General features: G+C 47.1%; 1 protein-coding gene across 1 annotated transcript in view; it reads right to left on the bottom strand.

Annotated features, from left to right (window-relative positions):
• The window catches only part of KIF26B (kinesin family member 26B), a 481,358-nt gene that overhangs the window by 45,884 nt on the left and 419,077 nt on the right, over positions 1–16,397 (bottom strand). The window contains exon 10 of the mRNA XM_040451654.1: positions 15,446–15,605. Coding sequence (XP_040307588.1) covers positions 15,446–15,605 — 160 coding nt within the window. The remainder of the gene's footprint in view (positions 1–15,445; positions 15,606–16,397) is intronic.

Here is a 16,397-nt window from a genome sequence, read left to right as displayed (position 1 = left end):
AGTCGACCAGATGCTATACCTGTGACAGCTGATGAGTTGCCAGACCTTTCTGTGTTTCAGGGTCTTCATCTATAAAAATGGGGAAACACCATCTATCCCTAAGGTTCATGCGAAGACCAAAAGAGAATGTTTGTATTATATAGACTGGACCTGCATCAGCAAATATTCAAAAAGTGGTACCTTTGCTACTCATTGTTTTTGTAGGATGCTCAAGGTTCCATGACCCTGTGAAATGGGTCCTTAAATGGGCCCTTGAACAAAGGACTTAATGACAAAAGGGCGATTCTGACTCCATCCTGAAGGCTTTTAGAGGAATAATCACTTCGTTCCTTACATTTACAAATTATAGGTTCAAATAAATGACTTTGGTGAGCAAAGCCTCTGGCTTCTGGAAAGGTCAAATTGTATGGTTTTTAAAGGTGGCTATTCTCCTTTTCCAAAGGAAATTGTCAAGTAGATGCCGAGATGGGTTTGATTGTTCCAGTAAGAAATCAAGCGGGGAGGTTTGCTTTCTCAGAATTTGATTGTCAAGGAGGTCACAGTGGGGAAGGCTCTGGGCTGTGGATTTGTCCTTTCCTGTGGTGGGTGGAGGCTCAGCGACCCAGAAACGGGAAGGGCCTGCAGGCACTTTCCTGGGCCTTACCCGGGAGAGCCTACCACTCCGCCCACTGCCGAAAGTTAATCACAAGAGCGGGTGAAGCCCCATCCACACGTGGCCTGTCCTTCTTGACACCAGAGTACACGGTCTTCTAGATGTAGCTTAAAATTTATACCATTGTCAAATAAAGCGCCGCTATTCCCAAATCTGGGGATATTAGCTGGGCACAGGGACAGCCTTTCTTTAGCGTTCCAACGCATTCCTGGAACGTCCCTAAACTGAGATCATTAGGGCACCAATCCCGAAGCCATGCCATAAATGCCTATTGCAAAGAAAGAGTTTGCTTGAGAAACTGAAACTCTTGAATGGACTCTAAGACACGTTTGCTTCTACCCAAGTCCAGACACTCGGAGAGTTATAACAGTAAGCATCTGTATTGTATCGGATATTTATTATTGTCATGATTTATTACTGCTAGAGGGAACATATTCACAGGTGACATACTGGCCCTTTCTACTTCTTTGAACATACTCTACAATGTGACTTTTAACTCTCATCTCTTGTCTTCAAACCGAGTACTGGTTTCTTCTGTCCTCCTGGTCTCTAAGCTCTGTGCATCAGCCCTAATGCCCAGAATAGTAGTTTATACATCACAGATGCTTGGCAAATTGCCACAGTAAACCTGGCAGAGTGAATCTGTTTTTGCTCTGTATTTGATTCGAGAAGGTAGGTCGTAGCTTCAATGCCTCTCCACCTCCTATACAGCTAGTATCACTACGAAAAGACACACTTTGTGCTAGCCGAGAACGCGGTTCTTTGGTAAAAATGTTCTTAAAGTTTATCTACTTATTTTTGGAGAGAGAGAAAAGCACACCGACGAGCAGGGGAGAGGGCAGAAAGGGAGGCGAGAGAGAGAATTCCAAGCAGGCTCCACATGCTGTCAGCACAAAGCCCGACATGTGGGGTTTGAACTCACAAACCACGAGATCATGACCTGAGATGAAATCAAGAGTCAGACGCTAAACTGATTGAGCCCCCCACAGGCGTCCCTGAGAATTCAGTTCTGATGGCCTCAAAGCAAGTCTGGAGGCCCAAAAGCGTCTTCCAGGTTAGTGAGGCAGGGCCACCCAAAAGTTGAAGGCAGAAGCCTGACTCCTATCTGCTACTAAAGAAGTAGGGTTCCTCTAAAGCCTCCACCCAAAAACTATTAGCAGTAATTAATGAATTCAGTAAAGCTGAGGGATACAAAATTTACATACAGAAATCGGTTGTATTTCTATATGCTAAGAATGAAGTAACATAAAGAGAAGAAAAAACATTCCATTGACAATTGCACCAAACTGAACAGGCGGAAGACCTGTTGTACTCAGAAAACTATAAAACACCGATAAAAGAAACTAAAGATGACACAAATGAAAGACATTCCGTGCTCATGGATTAGAAGAGCAAATATTGTGAAAATGCCCACACCGCCCAAAGCGATCTAGAGATTCAATGTAATCCCTATCGAAACACCAACAGCGTTTTTCACAGAGCTAGAACAAACAATCCTAAAATGTGTATGGAACCACAAAAGACCCTGAATAGCTGAAGCAACCTTGAGAAAGAACAAAGCTGGAGATATTACCGTCCCGGATTTCAAGCTGTACTACAAAACTGTAGTGGTCAAAACAGTATGGTACTGGCACAAAAACAGACACACAGATCCACAGAACAGAAAACCTAGAAATAAACCCACAATTATACGGTCAATTAATCTATGACAAAGGCGGCCAGAACACCCAATGGGGAAAATGCAGTCTCTTCAATAAATGGCGTTGGGAAAACTGGACAGCGACATGTAAAACAATGAAACTGGATCATTTTCTTACACCACACACAAAAATAAACTCAAAATGGATTAGTGACCTAATGTGAGACTTGAGACCATATAACTCCCAGAAGAAAACAGAGCCAGTAATCTCTTTTACATCAGCCATAGAAACATTTCTCTAGCTATGTCTCCTTAGGCAAGGGAAACAAAAACATTGAAAACAAACTGTTGAGACTATATCAAAATAAGAAACTTTTGCAGAGCAAAGGAAACCACCGACAAAATGGAAAGGCAACTTACTGAATAGGAGAGGATATTTGCAAATGACATGTCAGATAAGGGCTTAATATCCAAAATATATAAAGAACTTACACAACCCAACACCAAAAAGCCCCCAAATAATCCGATTAAAAACAGGCAGAGGACCCAGATAGACATTTTTTCCAGAAAAGGCAAACAGATGGCCGACACATGAAAAGATGCTCAACATCAGTCATCATCAGGGAAACACAAATCAAAATCACGAGATACGACCTCACACTAGTCAGAATGGCTAGAATCAAAAAGACGAGCAACGACGAGTGTTGGCGAGGATGTGGAGAAACCCTCTGACGGTGGGAATGCAAACTAGTGCAGCCACTGTGGGGAAAACATGCCTGAAAAACTTAAGAATAGAAATGCCATACGTTCTAGTAATTCCACAACTGGGTATCTACCCAAAGGAAAAAGCCCATTACCTTGAAAAGATATATGCACCCCTACGTTTAGTGGCTATGTTTATTGGCTATTTACAACAGTCAAGATATGGAAGCAACCCAAGTGCTTCCATAACAACAACAGATGAATGGGTAAAGAAGATGTGGAATATACACACAATGGGATATTCCTCCGCCATAAAAAAAGAATGAAATCTTGCCATTTACAGCAACATCGATGGACCCCAAGGGCACTCATTAGGCTAAGTGAAATAAGCCAGACAGAGAAAGACAATTACCATAGGATTTTACTTCTCCGTGGCATCTAAAACATAACAAATAAAAGCAGAAAAAGAGCTACAAATGCTGAGAACAAACTTCTTCCGGTTGTCAGCGGGGAGAGGCTGGGGGGATGGGCAAAGTGGGGGAAGGGGAGGGGGAGACACAGGCTTCCGGTTATGGAAGGAGCAAGTCATGGAGATGAAAGGTCCCGCACACGGCACACAGTCAATGGTATTGAAACAGTGATGGCAGCTACACTGGGGGCGAGCGCAGCATAACGTACAGACTTGTTGAAGGACCATGTCGCACACCTGAAACTAACGTAATGTCGTGTGTCAACCATATTTCAATTAAAAAAAAAAAATCAGGGTTTCAATCAGGTTGATTTAACGCAAACTAGTGCAAAAATAATAAGGAACCTGGAAAAAAAAACAGACTGTCATTTTCTTGATGAGCTCATATGATAGGAGAGCTGAGTATGGAAACGAATAATTAAAATATAACATCAGGGCCTATAATACAATACCTTCAGAATGCCACAGGGGATTACAGGAGCGAAACAACTTTTCTGGAACAAAGGAGCAGGAGGGAGGAAAGATCAGACAAGGCTTCAAAGAGGAGACAATATTTGAGGCAAGCCTTGAAGAATAAGCAGGAAGGGGATGCAAAGATATTTCATATTAAAAAATGGATTAATGTAATTTGCCGTATTAAAGGATTAAAGAAGGAAAAGCCACACGAGCATCTCATTAGATGCAGAAATGGGTTAGACAAAATTCAGCAATCAACTTTTTAAAATCGCTTGGAAATCCATCAACAGAAGAACCAATACCCTGTGACATGCCCCTAACAATAGAAACATCATACATCAAGGAAAATCAATAAACAATAGTGGCACACATCAGTGTGGGTGTCAGAAATGAAATCTTGGTTGAAAAAAGGGGGGCGCCTGGGTGGCGCAGTCGGTTAAGCGTCCGACTTCAGCCAGGTCACGATCTCGCGGTCTGGGTCACGATCTCGGGGTCCGTGAGTTCGAGCCCCGCGTCGGGCTCTGGGCTGATGGCTCGGAGCCTGGAGCCTGTTTCCGATTCTGTGTCTCCCTCTCTCTCTGCCCCTCCCCCGTTCATGCTCTGTCTCTCTCTGTCCCAAAAATAAATAAAAACGTTGAAAAAAAAATTAAAAAAAAAAAAAAAAAAGGAAGTTACAGAAGAGCCAAGAAGAGAGCACGATTCCATGTATGTAAAGGTCAACATCAGACAGAACCACGGACACAAATTTACCTGGTAAAAGGATAAGGCAAATTCGGGGACTGTAGACACAAAATTCAGCACGGTGGCCACCTCCGGGAAGGGCGGGAGGGCTATGTCCTCACAGAGGAGCACAGAGGTCTTCCAAATGTTCTATTTCTTAACCTGGGTGGTGGTCACACGGGTGTTTGATGTGTTATTTTGTAGACTGGGCAGATGTGTCTCTATATCTATATCTATGGCAGATTCCACATTGGAAACACATAAGAGAAGCAGAAACTGTCTAAACGAAGAAGGAGATCCAAGGCAGTATGGAATTTAGCATGTTTCTGATAATCATTCGATGAATGAATGAATGAGTAAATGAATGAAAGAACAGATGAACGATCAAGGCCATCTGTAGGCAGAAAAAAAATAGCATCTACAAAACATGGGGCTGTGAGAGGGCGTGGGGGAGTTTCACGAGGCTGTACGTGGTTTTTGTGATCAGAAAAGTGGTTGTGAGCCCAATTATGAAGAGCTTCACAGGCCATAAAAGGGTTTGAACTCTATGCTGTAGCCGACAAGAAGCCACTTCAGGATTTAAACAAGGGGTGACATCAGATTTGCCTTTTAATTTTTTTAAATGCTCATTTGCCTTTGAGGGGGGGGGTGGGAAAGGGCAGAGAGACAGAGAGAGAGACAGAGAATTCAAAGCATGATCCAGGCTCTGAGCTGTCAGCACAGAGTCTGATGCGGGGCTCGAACCCATGAGCCGTGAGAGCATGACCGGAGCCGAAGTCAGATGCTTAACCAACTGAGCCCCCCAGGTGCCCCTAGATTTGCCTTTTAAATTGGCAGCCTTTTAAATTTAATTCTGGCAGCCGGGTGGAGGGCCAGGAACCCGGTCTCCTCTGCTTTCACCAAAAGAACCCTCAGAAGGAAACTGTGTGGCATTTTCCCCTGGCGAAGGGTGTAGTGTAATGCACTTTGTTCTAAGAACTACATAGAAAAACTCTCAACACTCAAAAACAACAACCTCCATGGGTCCTGAGTGCAGGAGGTCACTGAACAGGACTGAATATTGTAAAGCCTTTTAAAGTCAACTATCCTTCAAACTATTAACAAATTTACTAGAACCATCTCTGTTTCTCCAGGTCTCTCTTTAGTATATCAAAATGAAAGTCAGCTCTGTTTTAGTTAAAGACTCACTGGTACGTTAGGCAGTTTGATACAACTTAACTGCTCCGTGAACATAACTATTTGAAAATTGTTCAATTACACATGAACTGAATTATCACCTCATTTGCATGGACCAAAAAAAAAAATCTATTAATGCTCAGTCGAGCCTGAACCTGTTTGGCTGTGGAACAGGTGAGAATTTATGGTTGGATACTCTGATTGAAGCTCTATTAACGTTCAAGACAGTTTCTTAATGAATTAAGCCTCAACTCATTTGTATGCCCCATCCGTTCTAATGCCTAATTGTGCCTAAATCTGGCCATCCTTGAGTGATCACGGCACCCTCTGGGTGTCCAAGGGCATCTGCAGTGCTCTGTGCACTGGCCTCGAATAAACCTGGAGCCCCCCCGCCCCCATACAAACACACTTGAGCTGTTTTCTCCCGGGAGCAGCATGACTGGTGGTAAGATGATTAGTTATCATTAAAGGTAACAATTAGCGGCAGATTCGGAGTCTTGCGTTTGGCTCAGCCGTTTATCATGCTTTGTGTCAGGAGATACGACACCATGGCGGTGAAGGAAGGACAGGGCAGCTGTGAGTGGCTCAGGCGTCTAAAGGATGGGCAGCGGAAAACTTGACAAATCTGACGTGTAAGAGAATGAAACAAGGCTGGAGATGAGCAGAGGGTTTCCGAGTCACCACGTCTGCCCACACAGCCTTTTCTACCATCCTTCTGATTCGGTGGTGGTTGAGCACCGGTGCCCACGTACCATCAGGTGTCAGACCTGGCAGTCCACGTCTGTATCTCCGCTAGACTATAAATTGTCCAAGAGTGGAGATCATCCGTGTTCTTCTGTTATATCCCTAGTGCCCTGCATATTGTAGGGGTCCAATAAATATTTTTCAATGAATGGAGTGAAGGACCAAGTGGATAAAAGAACTTCCAGATATTCTGCTATGTATTCCTCAAATTCTTTCCTCTATGCGTGGTGGCCTCTATCCCACTTACGATAAAATCAGTCCCTGAAAACCGCTAGCCAGGTCCTCTTGGAAGAGATCAGAATCCACCTTACTGATCAAAACAGCACTGAGTTCCATGATTAATGGAGTTAAACTCTATGGGTCACTTGGGATCGTAAGCGTAAGGTGAAAGTCAGATCATCAGCCTTAGTCTTGAAAATCTCTTTGGAAGAAAACCCTTCTCTCACGAAATCCCATATGGTCACGTTTTGCTTCAGTGTTGGAACACATCGTGGTCTCTGGCTGAGAACCAAAAGTACTTGGCTTATATTTAAAGGCTATGTTATATGAAAGGTTTGTATCTTTAAATATCTGACTTACACCCTGGTGAGTGGGGTATAACACAGATACAATGGAGGGCACAGCAACATCTGACCCCGAACTCTCCATGCACCCGCAGGCTCCGTGAACCCATTGAGGAAAGTCTACCATTGAGGTAGAGCCATTCACTTCCTTAATTCAATGGATCAGGCAGCAACCCTACCTACCTACTAGGCACCCAGAGTCTTGTTGAATAAATTCACGAGCTCTCCATGGGAACAAGAGGTACTTACAATCCATTTGGCCCTTGAGAATCAAGGAAGAGAAGACAGTGCCCAGTGTCTACCCACGGATGAAGATCACACACACATAGGCGCACGGTGGAATATTATTTGGCCATTAAAAAGTTACATCCTGTCACCAGTGACAGCATGGATGTGCCTCGAGGGTGTTATACGAAGTAAAAGAAGCCAGACGCAGAAAGGCCAATACTGTCTGATCTTAATTACACGTGGACTTTAAAAATCTGAACTCGGGTACAGAGAACAGGTCGGTGGCCGCCAGAGGTGGGGGAGGGGGCCCGAGGGCAGGGGAGCGGGTGAAGGAGACCCGCACCAGGGGCTCCCCTGTCTCAGCTCTGCCTCGGCTCCCCAGCCCATGTTGTAGACCATCTCTTAGAAACCGCAAGTACTTGACTGCATATTTCTTAGGGAGTCGAGTCTGAAGAAACTTCTCAAATTCCGGTTGATAGACTGACTCCCTCAGCCGCCAACTGTGGAAATCCCCAAAGCCGTTATTATTAGCCTGGTGTTTCAGGAAGCTCATCATCTCGTGCCGTGACAGCTTACTGTCACTGTCACCTCCAGCCTACTCTCTCCTTGCCTTTCTTGTCCTCGGCAAAACTTGAAGACACAGGCCGGGTGATAACCTCTCCTATTCTGACAGGAATCTTCCGACTCAGAGATGCCTCTGTGCACCTCCTAGAAACTAGAGAGGGCCAGAAGTTCTGTCTTGTCAGCAGGCCGCCCCCAGCATGGGACACGGTCATTCTTCTCATGCTGGAGCCCACCCAACAAGGCGGGAGAGCTGCGTGGGGGTCCCGGGGGTCCCGCAGCCTAAGAGAGCATCACAGAATCCGCAGCTTTTCCCATTAATGGGCATGTGAAAAGGCTCCACCAACAGGCTCTTACACGAGCAAGACTGAAGAAATTAAGAAAGGAAAAGGCCTGGTGAGATTCTGCAGAGATCAGGATACAGGGTTTAGACCGTCGGGTTCCACTGACAGCCATTTGAGGAGGTCAACTTGAGCCCTGCTCTCTTCTGGCCCGGCTCCTGCACACGGCTTCTGAGTGATGAGGGTCTCATTCATTCCAACATTCTTATCTGGTAGTTCTGATTTTGGTTCAGTGGCCTGGCTTCCCTTCCCTACCCTCCCTATTCCCCTCTCCCCACTGCCACGGGTCTCCTGAAGTCAGCCAGCCCCGGCTTAGCCATCCCGGCCAAGCAGAGGCCTGGAGACGGACCCTGCACTTAACAGCTGGTCCCACCCCCTGGAACTACGTCCTTACTTCCAACCCACGACACACGCCTGAGCTCTGCAACAGATCCACTGTCTTACCTCATCTGTGATTCCAGCAGTTACCGACGGAGCGGCACAGCACCCTGGACACTGTGTTAGGAAGTGGTGATTCACTGGGGGGCAGTGAAACAGTCTGTCACCTACCGGCCGCGTCAGCATGGACAAGTTAACTCACCCCTCTTGTCTCGGCTACCCCATCTGCAATAGCAGTGTGACCGCAATAGCATCCATGTCATAAGGCTGTCGGCAGAATTAAACGCCCATCAGGCCTTTGGAGCAGTTCCTGATGTACAGTAAGACAATGACTGTGAACTGTCATTATGCTCACGGCATGAAATGGGCCTCATTCAGAGCTCATCCGTGCACCGCGCTAGCTACCTGAGATGTTGCTGGAAAATCAGAAGATAGGTATTGGAAACTATCTCTTCTTCTCCCTATGACCCAGCAAGTCCACAAATTAGGAACCTCTGTCCCCTTGGAAAGATCGAGGAAAACGTTCCCACATTCCTCTTATTCGCTTCTTCCCACAGCTAGGCAAGGGGTCTGGCTGTTGAGCCTGGTAAATGTGACCCTGGGCAGGAACAACCCCAACGCCGTCTGTCTGTCCGTCTCCCTCTCTGCAAGTCACACGTTCCCTCCTGCACTCGAGTCACGTGGCTGCCCAGGTAAGTGACCGCCCTGCTGACCTGATTCTGCCCATTCGTGAGTCTGGGTGTCTGGCTCATGGAGGGACAGAAGCCCCCCCTGCCCCTGCCCTATGCTAAGATTCAGCACAGAGGGTCTAACTCCCAATCATACTCTTGTACGTATTTGCCAGCTGGTTCAGAATCTGGAGGGAAGAGAGTTTTGTTAGTAATCTCAGAAAGGAAGGAAACTTCTTGAAAAGCCAGGAGGGAAATGAAGTCATCTCCTCATTTCTACCCAGCCCTCCAACCACATGGCCTATTATCCTGCGGGGACGAGCCACGGTTGACAAAGAAAAAGTAGACTGCGGCCTTGCTGCTTAGACATGAAGACCGAGTCGGGGGCCTAGATCCCTGAGGCTCCGTGAGGGGGCCAAAAGTGGCCCCCTGGAGGACAAAAAGGAGGACACGCAGAATTTGTGTGCCTAACCAGAGGAGAAGGGACCCATGCCTGAACCCGGGGCTTGCGACCCCGATTCCCAGACAGTCTCATTTCTCCCTGAGTGATTTGTGTGGTTCTGGAACAACCTGGAGGTCATTAACCTCATTTACTGGCGGCTGCTGCCGAAACTCTTAAGAAGAGGGTATCAATCTCTGGAAATGTTCATAATTAAATATGAAGACACCACTGGCCAGGGACGTAGATGGAGCTAGGAGGAAGAACAAAAGAAAGAAGGCTGAAAATCTCATAAAGGGACAGGGGTGGGGGGGGCGCGCCTCTGTGTCCCAGTGATTTTCTGAACTCACTTTCTCTGCATCCTAACCGTCGTTAAAATGTATAAAAATGAATATTTTTGAAGCGGCAATACTAAGAATTATCATTGCCACGGTTGCCTGGCAACCCGAGACTTTGGTTATTTTATTTCTAAACAGGGAATGCTATAAACCAGTACCCGGAGTTTGTGCAAATAGTTCTAAATTGATGTTCTCCCTGTAAATCAGGAGGAGATAATACAGCATTAATGTACTTCTAAAGGTTGCTAAATATGCATGTGTCTCTTACACCTCACACATGCGCGTGCACAAAGATTCTTACAGAGTTTCCGTTAAGTGCGATCTTCAGCAAATGTCGAGCATTGCTATATTCCTTTGCATTTTTCCTGGAAAATATCTATTTAGTTGTATATTAAGCGTAAATAATATCTATTCGAACAAACTTTCGTCTCCTGGGTCACCAGGGGAAATAGTATTGTACTAATCTCAATCCACGGCCCCTTCCCCCTCCCAGACACGAGTGGGTCTCCAGTTTGGGGCAAGTGGAGACCCTCTAAACGGCTACTCGGAGGAAATCTCTCTCAAAGCATCTCCGTCAGGGATGCATGTCCTGGAAAGGCCTTATGCATTTCAGCAAAGAGGTGTGGGCATTTTGGAAAAGCTGCCTCTGTGTACAAAACGTCATTTCTCCACAAGTCACTGACTTGAATGTAAGCTTCCAAGGGCTGCTCATTGGCCTGAATGAACTGCTCAAACGATGGCACGTTCTGAGTAATGACCTTGGTTCCTGACCTCACCGGGGCCTTTGAGGAAAAGTGCTCCCATTCCAGACCCTGATGGCGGGCTCCTTACTGCTTGTGTGGAGTGGAGGCCCCTGCGGTCCTTGCGGTCGGAAGCTGATAACGCCTGCCTCAGGCTCCTCCCGTCTCTCCCAGCAGCTTTACCACAGAGAAGGGGGAGGCTTGGTGATGCCTGAGCCCTAGACGCGTCGGTGAGCGATGCGGAGAAACCAGGAGGAAGTCTTGGCCTGAACCACAGGCCAAACCCGTTGAAGAAAGGCATCGGGCATCACTTCTTTCCCGGGATCGTAACACAGAGCCGGGTCTCGAGCGGACTCAGAAGAGAGTCTCACGTGCAACGTGAGGGAGTCACAGAAGATGTTCCGTGACCTCTTGTATTGAATGGAAACCAAGATATTATAAAACACCTCGTGTCTGGAAACACAGTACAAGCATCTTGTTGGCTAAGACACAAATAGACATTCGGCCTATTACATAGTTACTTCTCCAAACGGGGTAACAATTGAGGATGAAGGTGGACGCTTCAGGGCTTGAAGCAGAGCTGTGTGGCGGGTAAGCTTCCTAAGGGTTTGTACCCCTCACAGGACCACATCTAAAAGGGACCAAAAATTCTATTTTGAGACACTGGGTGGTGATCAGAATTCCCAAGTCTCGGAGCGCCTGGGTGGCTCAGTAGGTTAAGCATCTGAATTCGGTTCAGGCTGTGATCTCACGGTTCACGAGTTCGAGCCCCGCATCGGGCTCTGTGCTGACAGCTCGGAGCCTAGAGCTGCTTCGGATTCTGTGTCTCCCTCTCGCTCTCTGTCCCTCCCCTGCTCACGCTCTGTCTCTCTCATTCTCAAAAATAAACAAACAATTAAAAAGAATTAAAAAAAAAAAAAAGAATTTCCAAGTCTCTGGAAAGACTGGCCCTACAGATCAGCTGGGACATAATAACGCTTTAGCCAAAGCCAAGTTCACACTGACAGATCCACAGATCTGTGTGGTCGCCCTTCTGGGGGCCAAATCTAGAGGCGTGTGTCTGCAATGTTGGCTTTGGCAGGGGAATTCGTTTCAACGCCTCTGCCTATGTTTTCTCATCTACCAAATGGGAAGACCCCTATGACCTTGGTGCCCAAGACAGCTGCAACGAACATGGGGAGAAAACTTGCAAACGCATCGTCAAGATGCTCAGACTGCAACAGATTTCCTGAGACGAGAGTCCCCCAAAGTTAGGGAGTAATCTGTGCAGAACTGAATAGGGGTCTGGAGCTGCTGGCCTCTCCCTGCCTTCCCTGCATGCTTTTCTGAATGGCGTCACCACTTAGGGTTGATTTATAGCACTTGGGGTGGCCAGCAGGCCTGTGCCGTGTTAACGGCTGAGGCTGGGAACCCGCTGCACGCCGTTCTGACATCTACAAAGGCAGTATCATTTGCAAAGTCAAAACCATCCGGGGCACACCTAAGGTGCCCACGGGAGCGCCTGGGATGGGTAATGCATCCAAATTCACATTCCAGCTCGCTCACGTGACAAATCATCTGATACAGGGATGACAACACACGAGGACAGGCTATATCCCCACTGTGCACATTCCGGTTAATTTCCCAGAAGCAAACGCAAGTAATGCAGGTTCCAAGCGTAGACTTGTCTAGGGTGACAAACGACGAGGTACCGGGTTGCTGTGCGTGTGTTGCAGACGGGTGCCGAATGCGGAGTTTGGGTTTCTGCTTTTTGCTGTGAGCAAGAAAGAGAGAAAACCAGAAGGGCAGACAACCTCCCCTCCCTCCCTCTCTCGCAAAGATGAGGCTGACTGCAGAAAGGTGTTTAGTATGCTAACAAAATGCTGCAGAATGTGGCTTTAGAGCCTTGACTGAATTGATAAAGGAAATCTGGGCCCTCCCGCTGTGCTGAGCACCCCATGCTGTGCGGAGCAAAGGCAGCTAATATATTACAGAGCCTGATGAGGCTGGGGGAGAGGACGGATGGGCGGCTTGGGCTCAGAACCAAGGTCCCTGAGCCCTAAAAAGTGACGCAGTCGCCCCCCCTCCCCCAACTGGCTGGGAGATCTGAGTAAATCTTTGCCTTCTTTTCCCGTACCTTGAAAAAGGATAGTTTCTGGTTGATGAATCACCTTGCCAATGTGATTTGCAGATGCCATATACTGAACGTGTGCTGTGGCTGAGACAGAGACACTATTACAGCAAGGGTCTTTTTAGGCTCTTACTCTAAGATGGGCCTGAAGGAGTAGGGGGATGGTAGGACTGGGTGGGACAAGTCACGGGCAGATGAGGGTTTTGGGAAGGATGGAGCTGGCCTGACGGCTCGGCCACCACGTTTCCCAGCACCCCATCTCCAGGAGGGTCCCCACGGTGGGACCACTCTAGGTCTCGAGCAGACACCGAACTTATGTTGAGTCTGTGCTTACTTCAGACGCCCAAACAACATAATCATCACTCCCACGCAGCTAGCATGGAAGGAAGAAATAGGGAACTGAAGCAGACACATGTCTGCAGGGAAGGGGGTGGAGGTTTCATACTCTGTCAGCCCTCCCAAGGGGGCAGGCGGCTGGTCATGAAGACTGCCCCGTGTTACCTTCCGTTTAATTGGACAAGTGCCCTTGAGCGATTAATAAACACAATCCTTGATGTTTCCCTACATGTTTACAACAGAATTAACTTTAACCAACGGGAAGTTACTTTATCGGAAGTAGAAGTGATTTCCCTGCTTACACTCACTGATTCAACAAATATTTACTGAAATCCTAAAAGCATGTGACTCGACAGAAACGACGTGAGAGATACAGAAGTAAAATACGTAATCAGTGACCGCATAAGATGGTGTTTTGGATTTTACTTACATCATGATCTATTGTCACCTTAACAGACCTGTTTCCCTTTGTGCGGACAGGGAAGGCAACTGAGGCCAGTACCCACCCTTTCTTTCTCAGGTCTGCAACACTGATAGTACCAGTCCAGACCTTTCTTTTTACCCTTTTCTCTCCCTCCGTCCAGCCCTTCCTTCCTGCCTTTCTTTTTTAAAAAATTCTTTTAAATGTTTTTTTACTGTTAGAGACAGAGTGCAACTAGGGGAGGGGCAGAGCGAGAAGGAGACGCAGAATCCAAAGCAGGCTCCAGGTTCCGAGCCGTCAGCACAGAGCGGGACGTGGGGCTCGAACCCACAGACCGCAAGATCATGACCTGAGCCAAAGCCGGATGCTTAACCGACTGAGCCACCCAGGTGTCCCCACTCTTTCTTTTCTCGTCATTACAAGTCAAGTTTATTCAACTGCAGAAGTGACACCAAATGAAACTTTATAAACCTTCAACTTGAAATTTTTTCTCCGGGAAAATGGTCCTCACAAGGGCTGCGAAAACCATTTCTGGGTTTATCCCACCTTGGATTATACCTGCTACTTAAACTCCTAAAGTCAGTCTACGAATGGTCCCCCAGGTGCAGAATTAAATCATGGTGCCGACATCACTTTAGGGCAGAGAAGAAGGAAGACACGAGAACTCATCCCGAATCTCACTCATTGTCGAACAAATGGCCTGACTTACCTTTTTCCTCCCACACAACAGTGACTTACATTACGCATGATTTTACAGATTAAAAAAAAAAAATGATTCACATACATTTGCTTAAGCTCAACCAGATGATTGTCGTTAATTATTGGCCACAGCGTTCTCAATTTTACAAAAAAACTTTCACACGCATACCATTCTGAGGCTCGTATCCTTGTGACGCAGGTTAAGAATTCATCTAGAACCATCAGTTTATGGTGAGTGAAGGTTCAGATGGCAGTGAGAGAAGCAGCTGGACCCTGGCGGGGGCCCGAACAGGCAGAGAGCACCCACCACCATCGCCATGTTGTCCAAGGGCAAAGCTGAATTGGGTGACAGTGGTGACAAGTAGCTCCAGGGTTGGATCATATATGGGCACGGAGGACATGGCCAGTCTTTGGCTATTCCAGACATAGGAGAGGCTCTAATTTCCTCCTTGTGGAGCATCATGGGAAGAGGGAAAGGATCTTGGAAGTGGAGTCAACATTTGCATGGGAGGTGGGTGGCAATTCCCCAAGCTTTAGGAGCTCTCCTACGTAGGGCTACCAGATAAAAATACAGGCTTTGCATGCATTACTGGGGGGGGGGGGGGCACACTTACACTAAAAAATTATCTGTTTTTTATCTCAAATTCAAATTTTCCTGGGAATCCTGTATTGTTATTGGTTAGATATGATAGCCCTACTCCGAAGGGAAGGGTAGTTCAATCTTCTGCCCTTTGCTTTCATCACTATGAGGCATCTGTGTGATGGTGGCCACAATCTAGCCATGGCCATTGTGATCAGAGACCCCAACTGAGACAGTTCCCGATTATCTGACTTGATTGTCAGGATTAGAGTAATTTAAGTATTTTCACAGCTTCTGAATTTGGAAGATGACGCGATACGCGCTCGTTAGCAAAGGCTGGTTTGGGCACTGAGCTGACAATGTGGTCCACCCAGACGGTCGGGCTGTAGTGTGCCTCTCCCGAGAGGTCACTGGACCAAGAGTCCCACACCCAGCCCCGGCACCATGCTGACCCCATTCCATTCATCCAGCAGAAGGTCACTTACTTGTAAGGGATGTGTTTGCTGCCGTTGACAAGAGCCAGGATGACATTGCCCAGCGCAGACAGCGAGAGGCATAGCCCTGATCCTCCTTCCCGATTCTTGCTAAGAGCTTTCACACAGCTGCCGAGATCAATGAGGTGCAGGCGGCTGCGGCCTCCAGACACTGACACGAGACAAGAGAAGAGAAAAGTGGTTAGGTTCTGTCTGGCAAACACTCGTCTGGTAAGCGCCAGAGCTCTTTGGGAACTCAGAGGGAAAAAGAAAAGAAGAAGCAACAGGTCGATGTCCGCGACTTAGCAGGAAACCCCAACAAAATCCAGCTAGGTTGCAAATAGCGTGGTCCTCTTAAATTCTGCCCGCCACACATCGCTGACCTAAAACCTACTGACATTCCTCCTGTGACAAGTGAATAATTCCGGTAGGTTGCACTGGAGATTTCAGAGAAGGCAAACGTCCAGTAAGACGACAATAAGGTTTCACTTACATGTCCTCTGGATAGCAGAGCTCTGAAACTGACCGAATCGCATCTAAATAGCCCAGGAGTGATCACGTGCTTTGGTTGATCAGCATGAAGACCCTGACCTAAAGCTCAGCCAGGAATCGGGCTGATAACCCGGGGTAAAATCAGGAAGAAGTAACAACAAGGCATTGAGACAGGGAAAGACCCAGTATTTCCTGAGTATCTGCCAAGTGCTGGGTGCTGTACAAACATCGGTCTCATTCAGTTCCCACACCAAAACCATACGCTGAAGACTCTTGTCCTTTTTAAAATGTAGATGAGAAAGGGGCGCCTGGATGGCTCAGCCAGTTAAGCGTCTGACTCTTAATGTCGTCTCAGGTCATGATCTCACAGGTTCTTGAGTTCGAGCCCCGCATTGGGCTCTGTGCTATGTCAGTGTGGAGCTTATAATTCTCTCTTCCTCTCTCTCTCCTCCTACCCCGCTCATACTCGCTT

Source organism: Herpailurus yagouaroundi, unplaced genomic scaffold (assembly GCF_014898765.1).
Source record: "Herpailurus yagouaroundi ecotype Mexico unplaced genomic scaffold, PumYag 205, whole genome shotgun sequence".
Lineage (NCBI taxonomy): Eukaryota > Metazoa > Chordata > Mammalia > Carnivora > Felidae > Herpailurus > Herpailurus yagouaroundi.
Note: the sequence above shows the minus strand (reverse complement) of the source record. Positions and strands in the feature narration are given on the sequence as shown.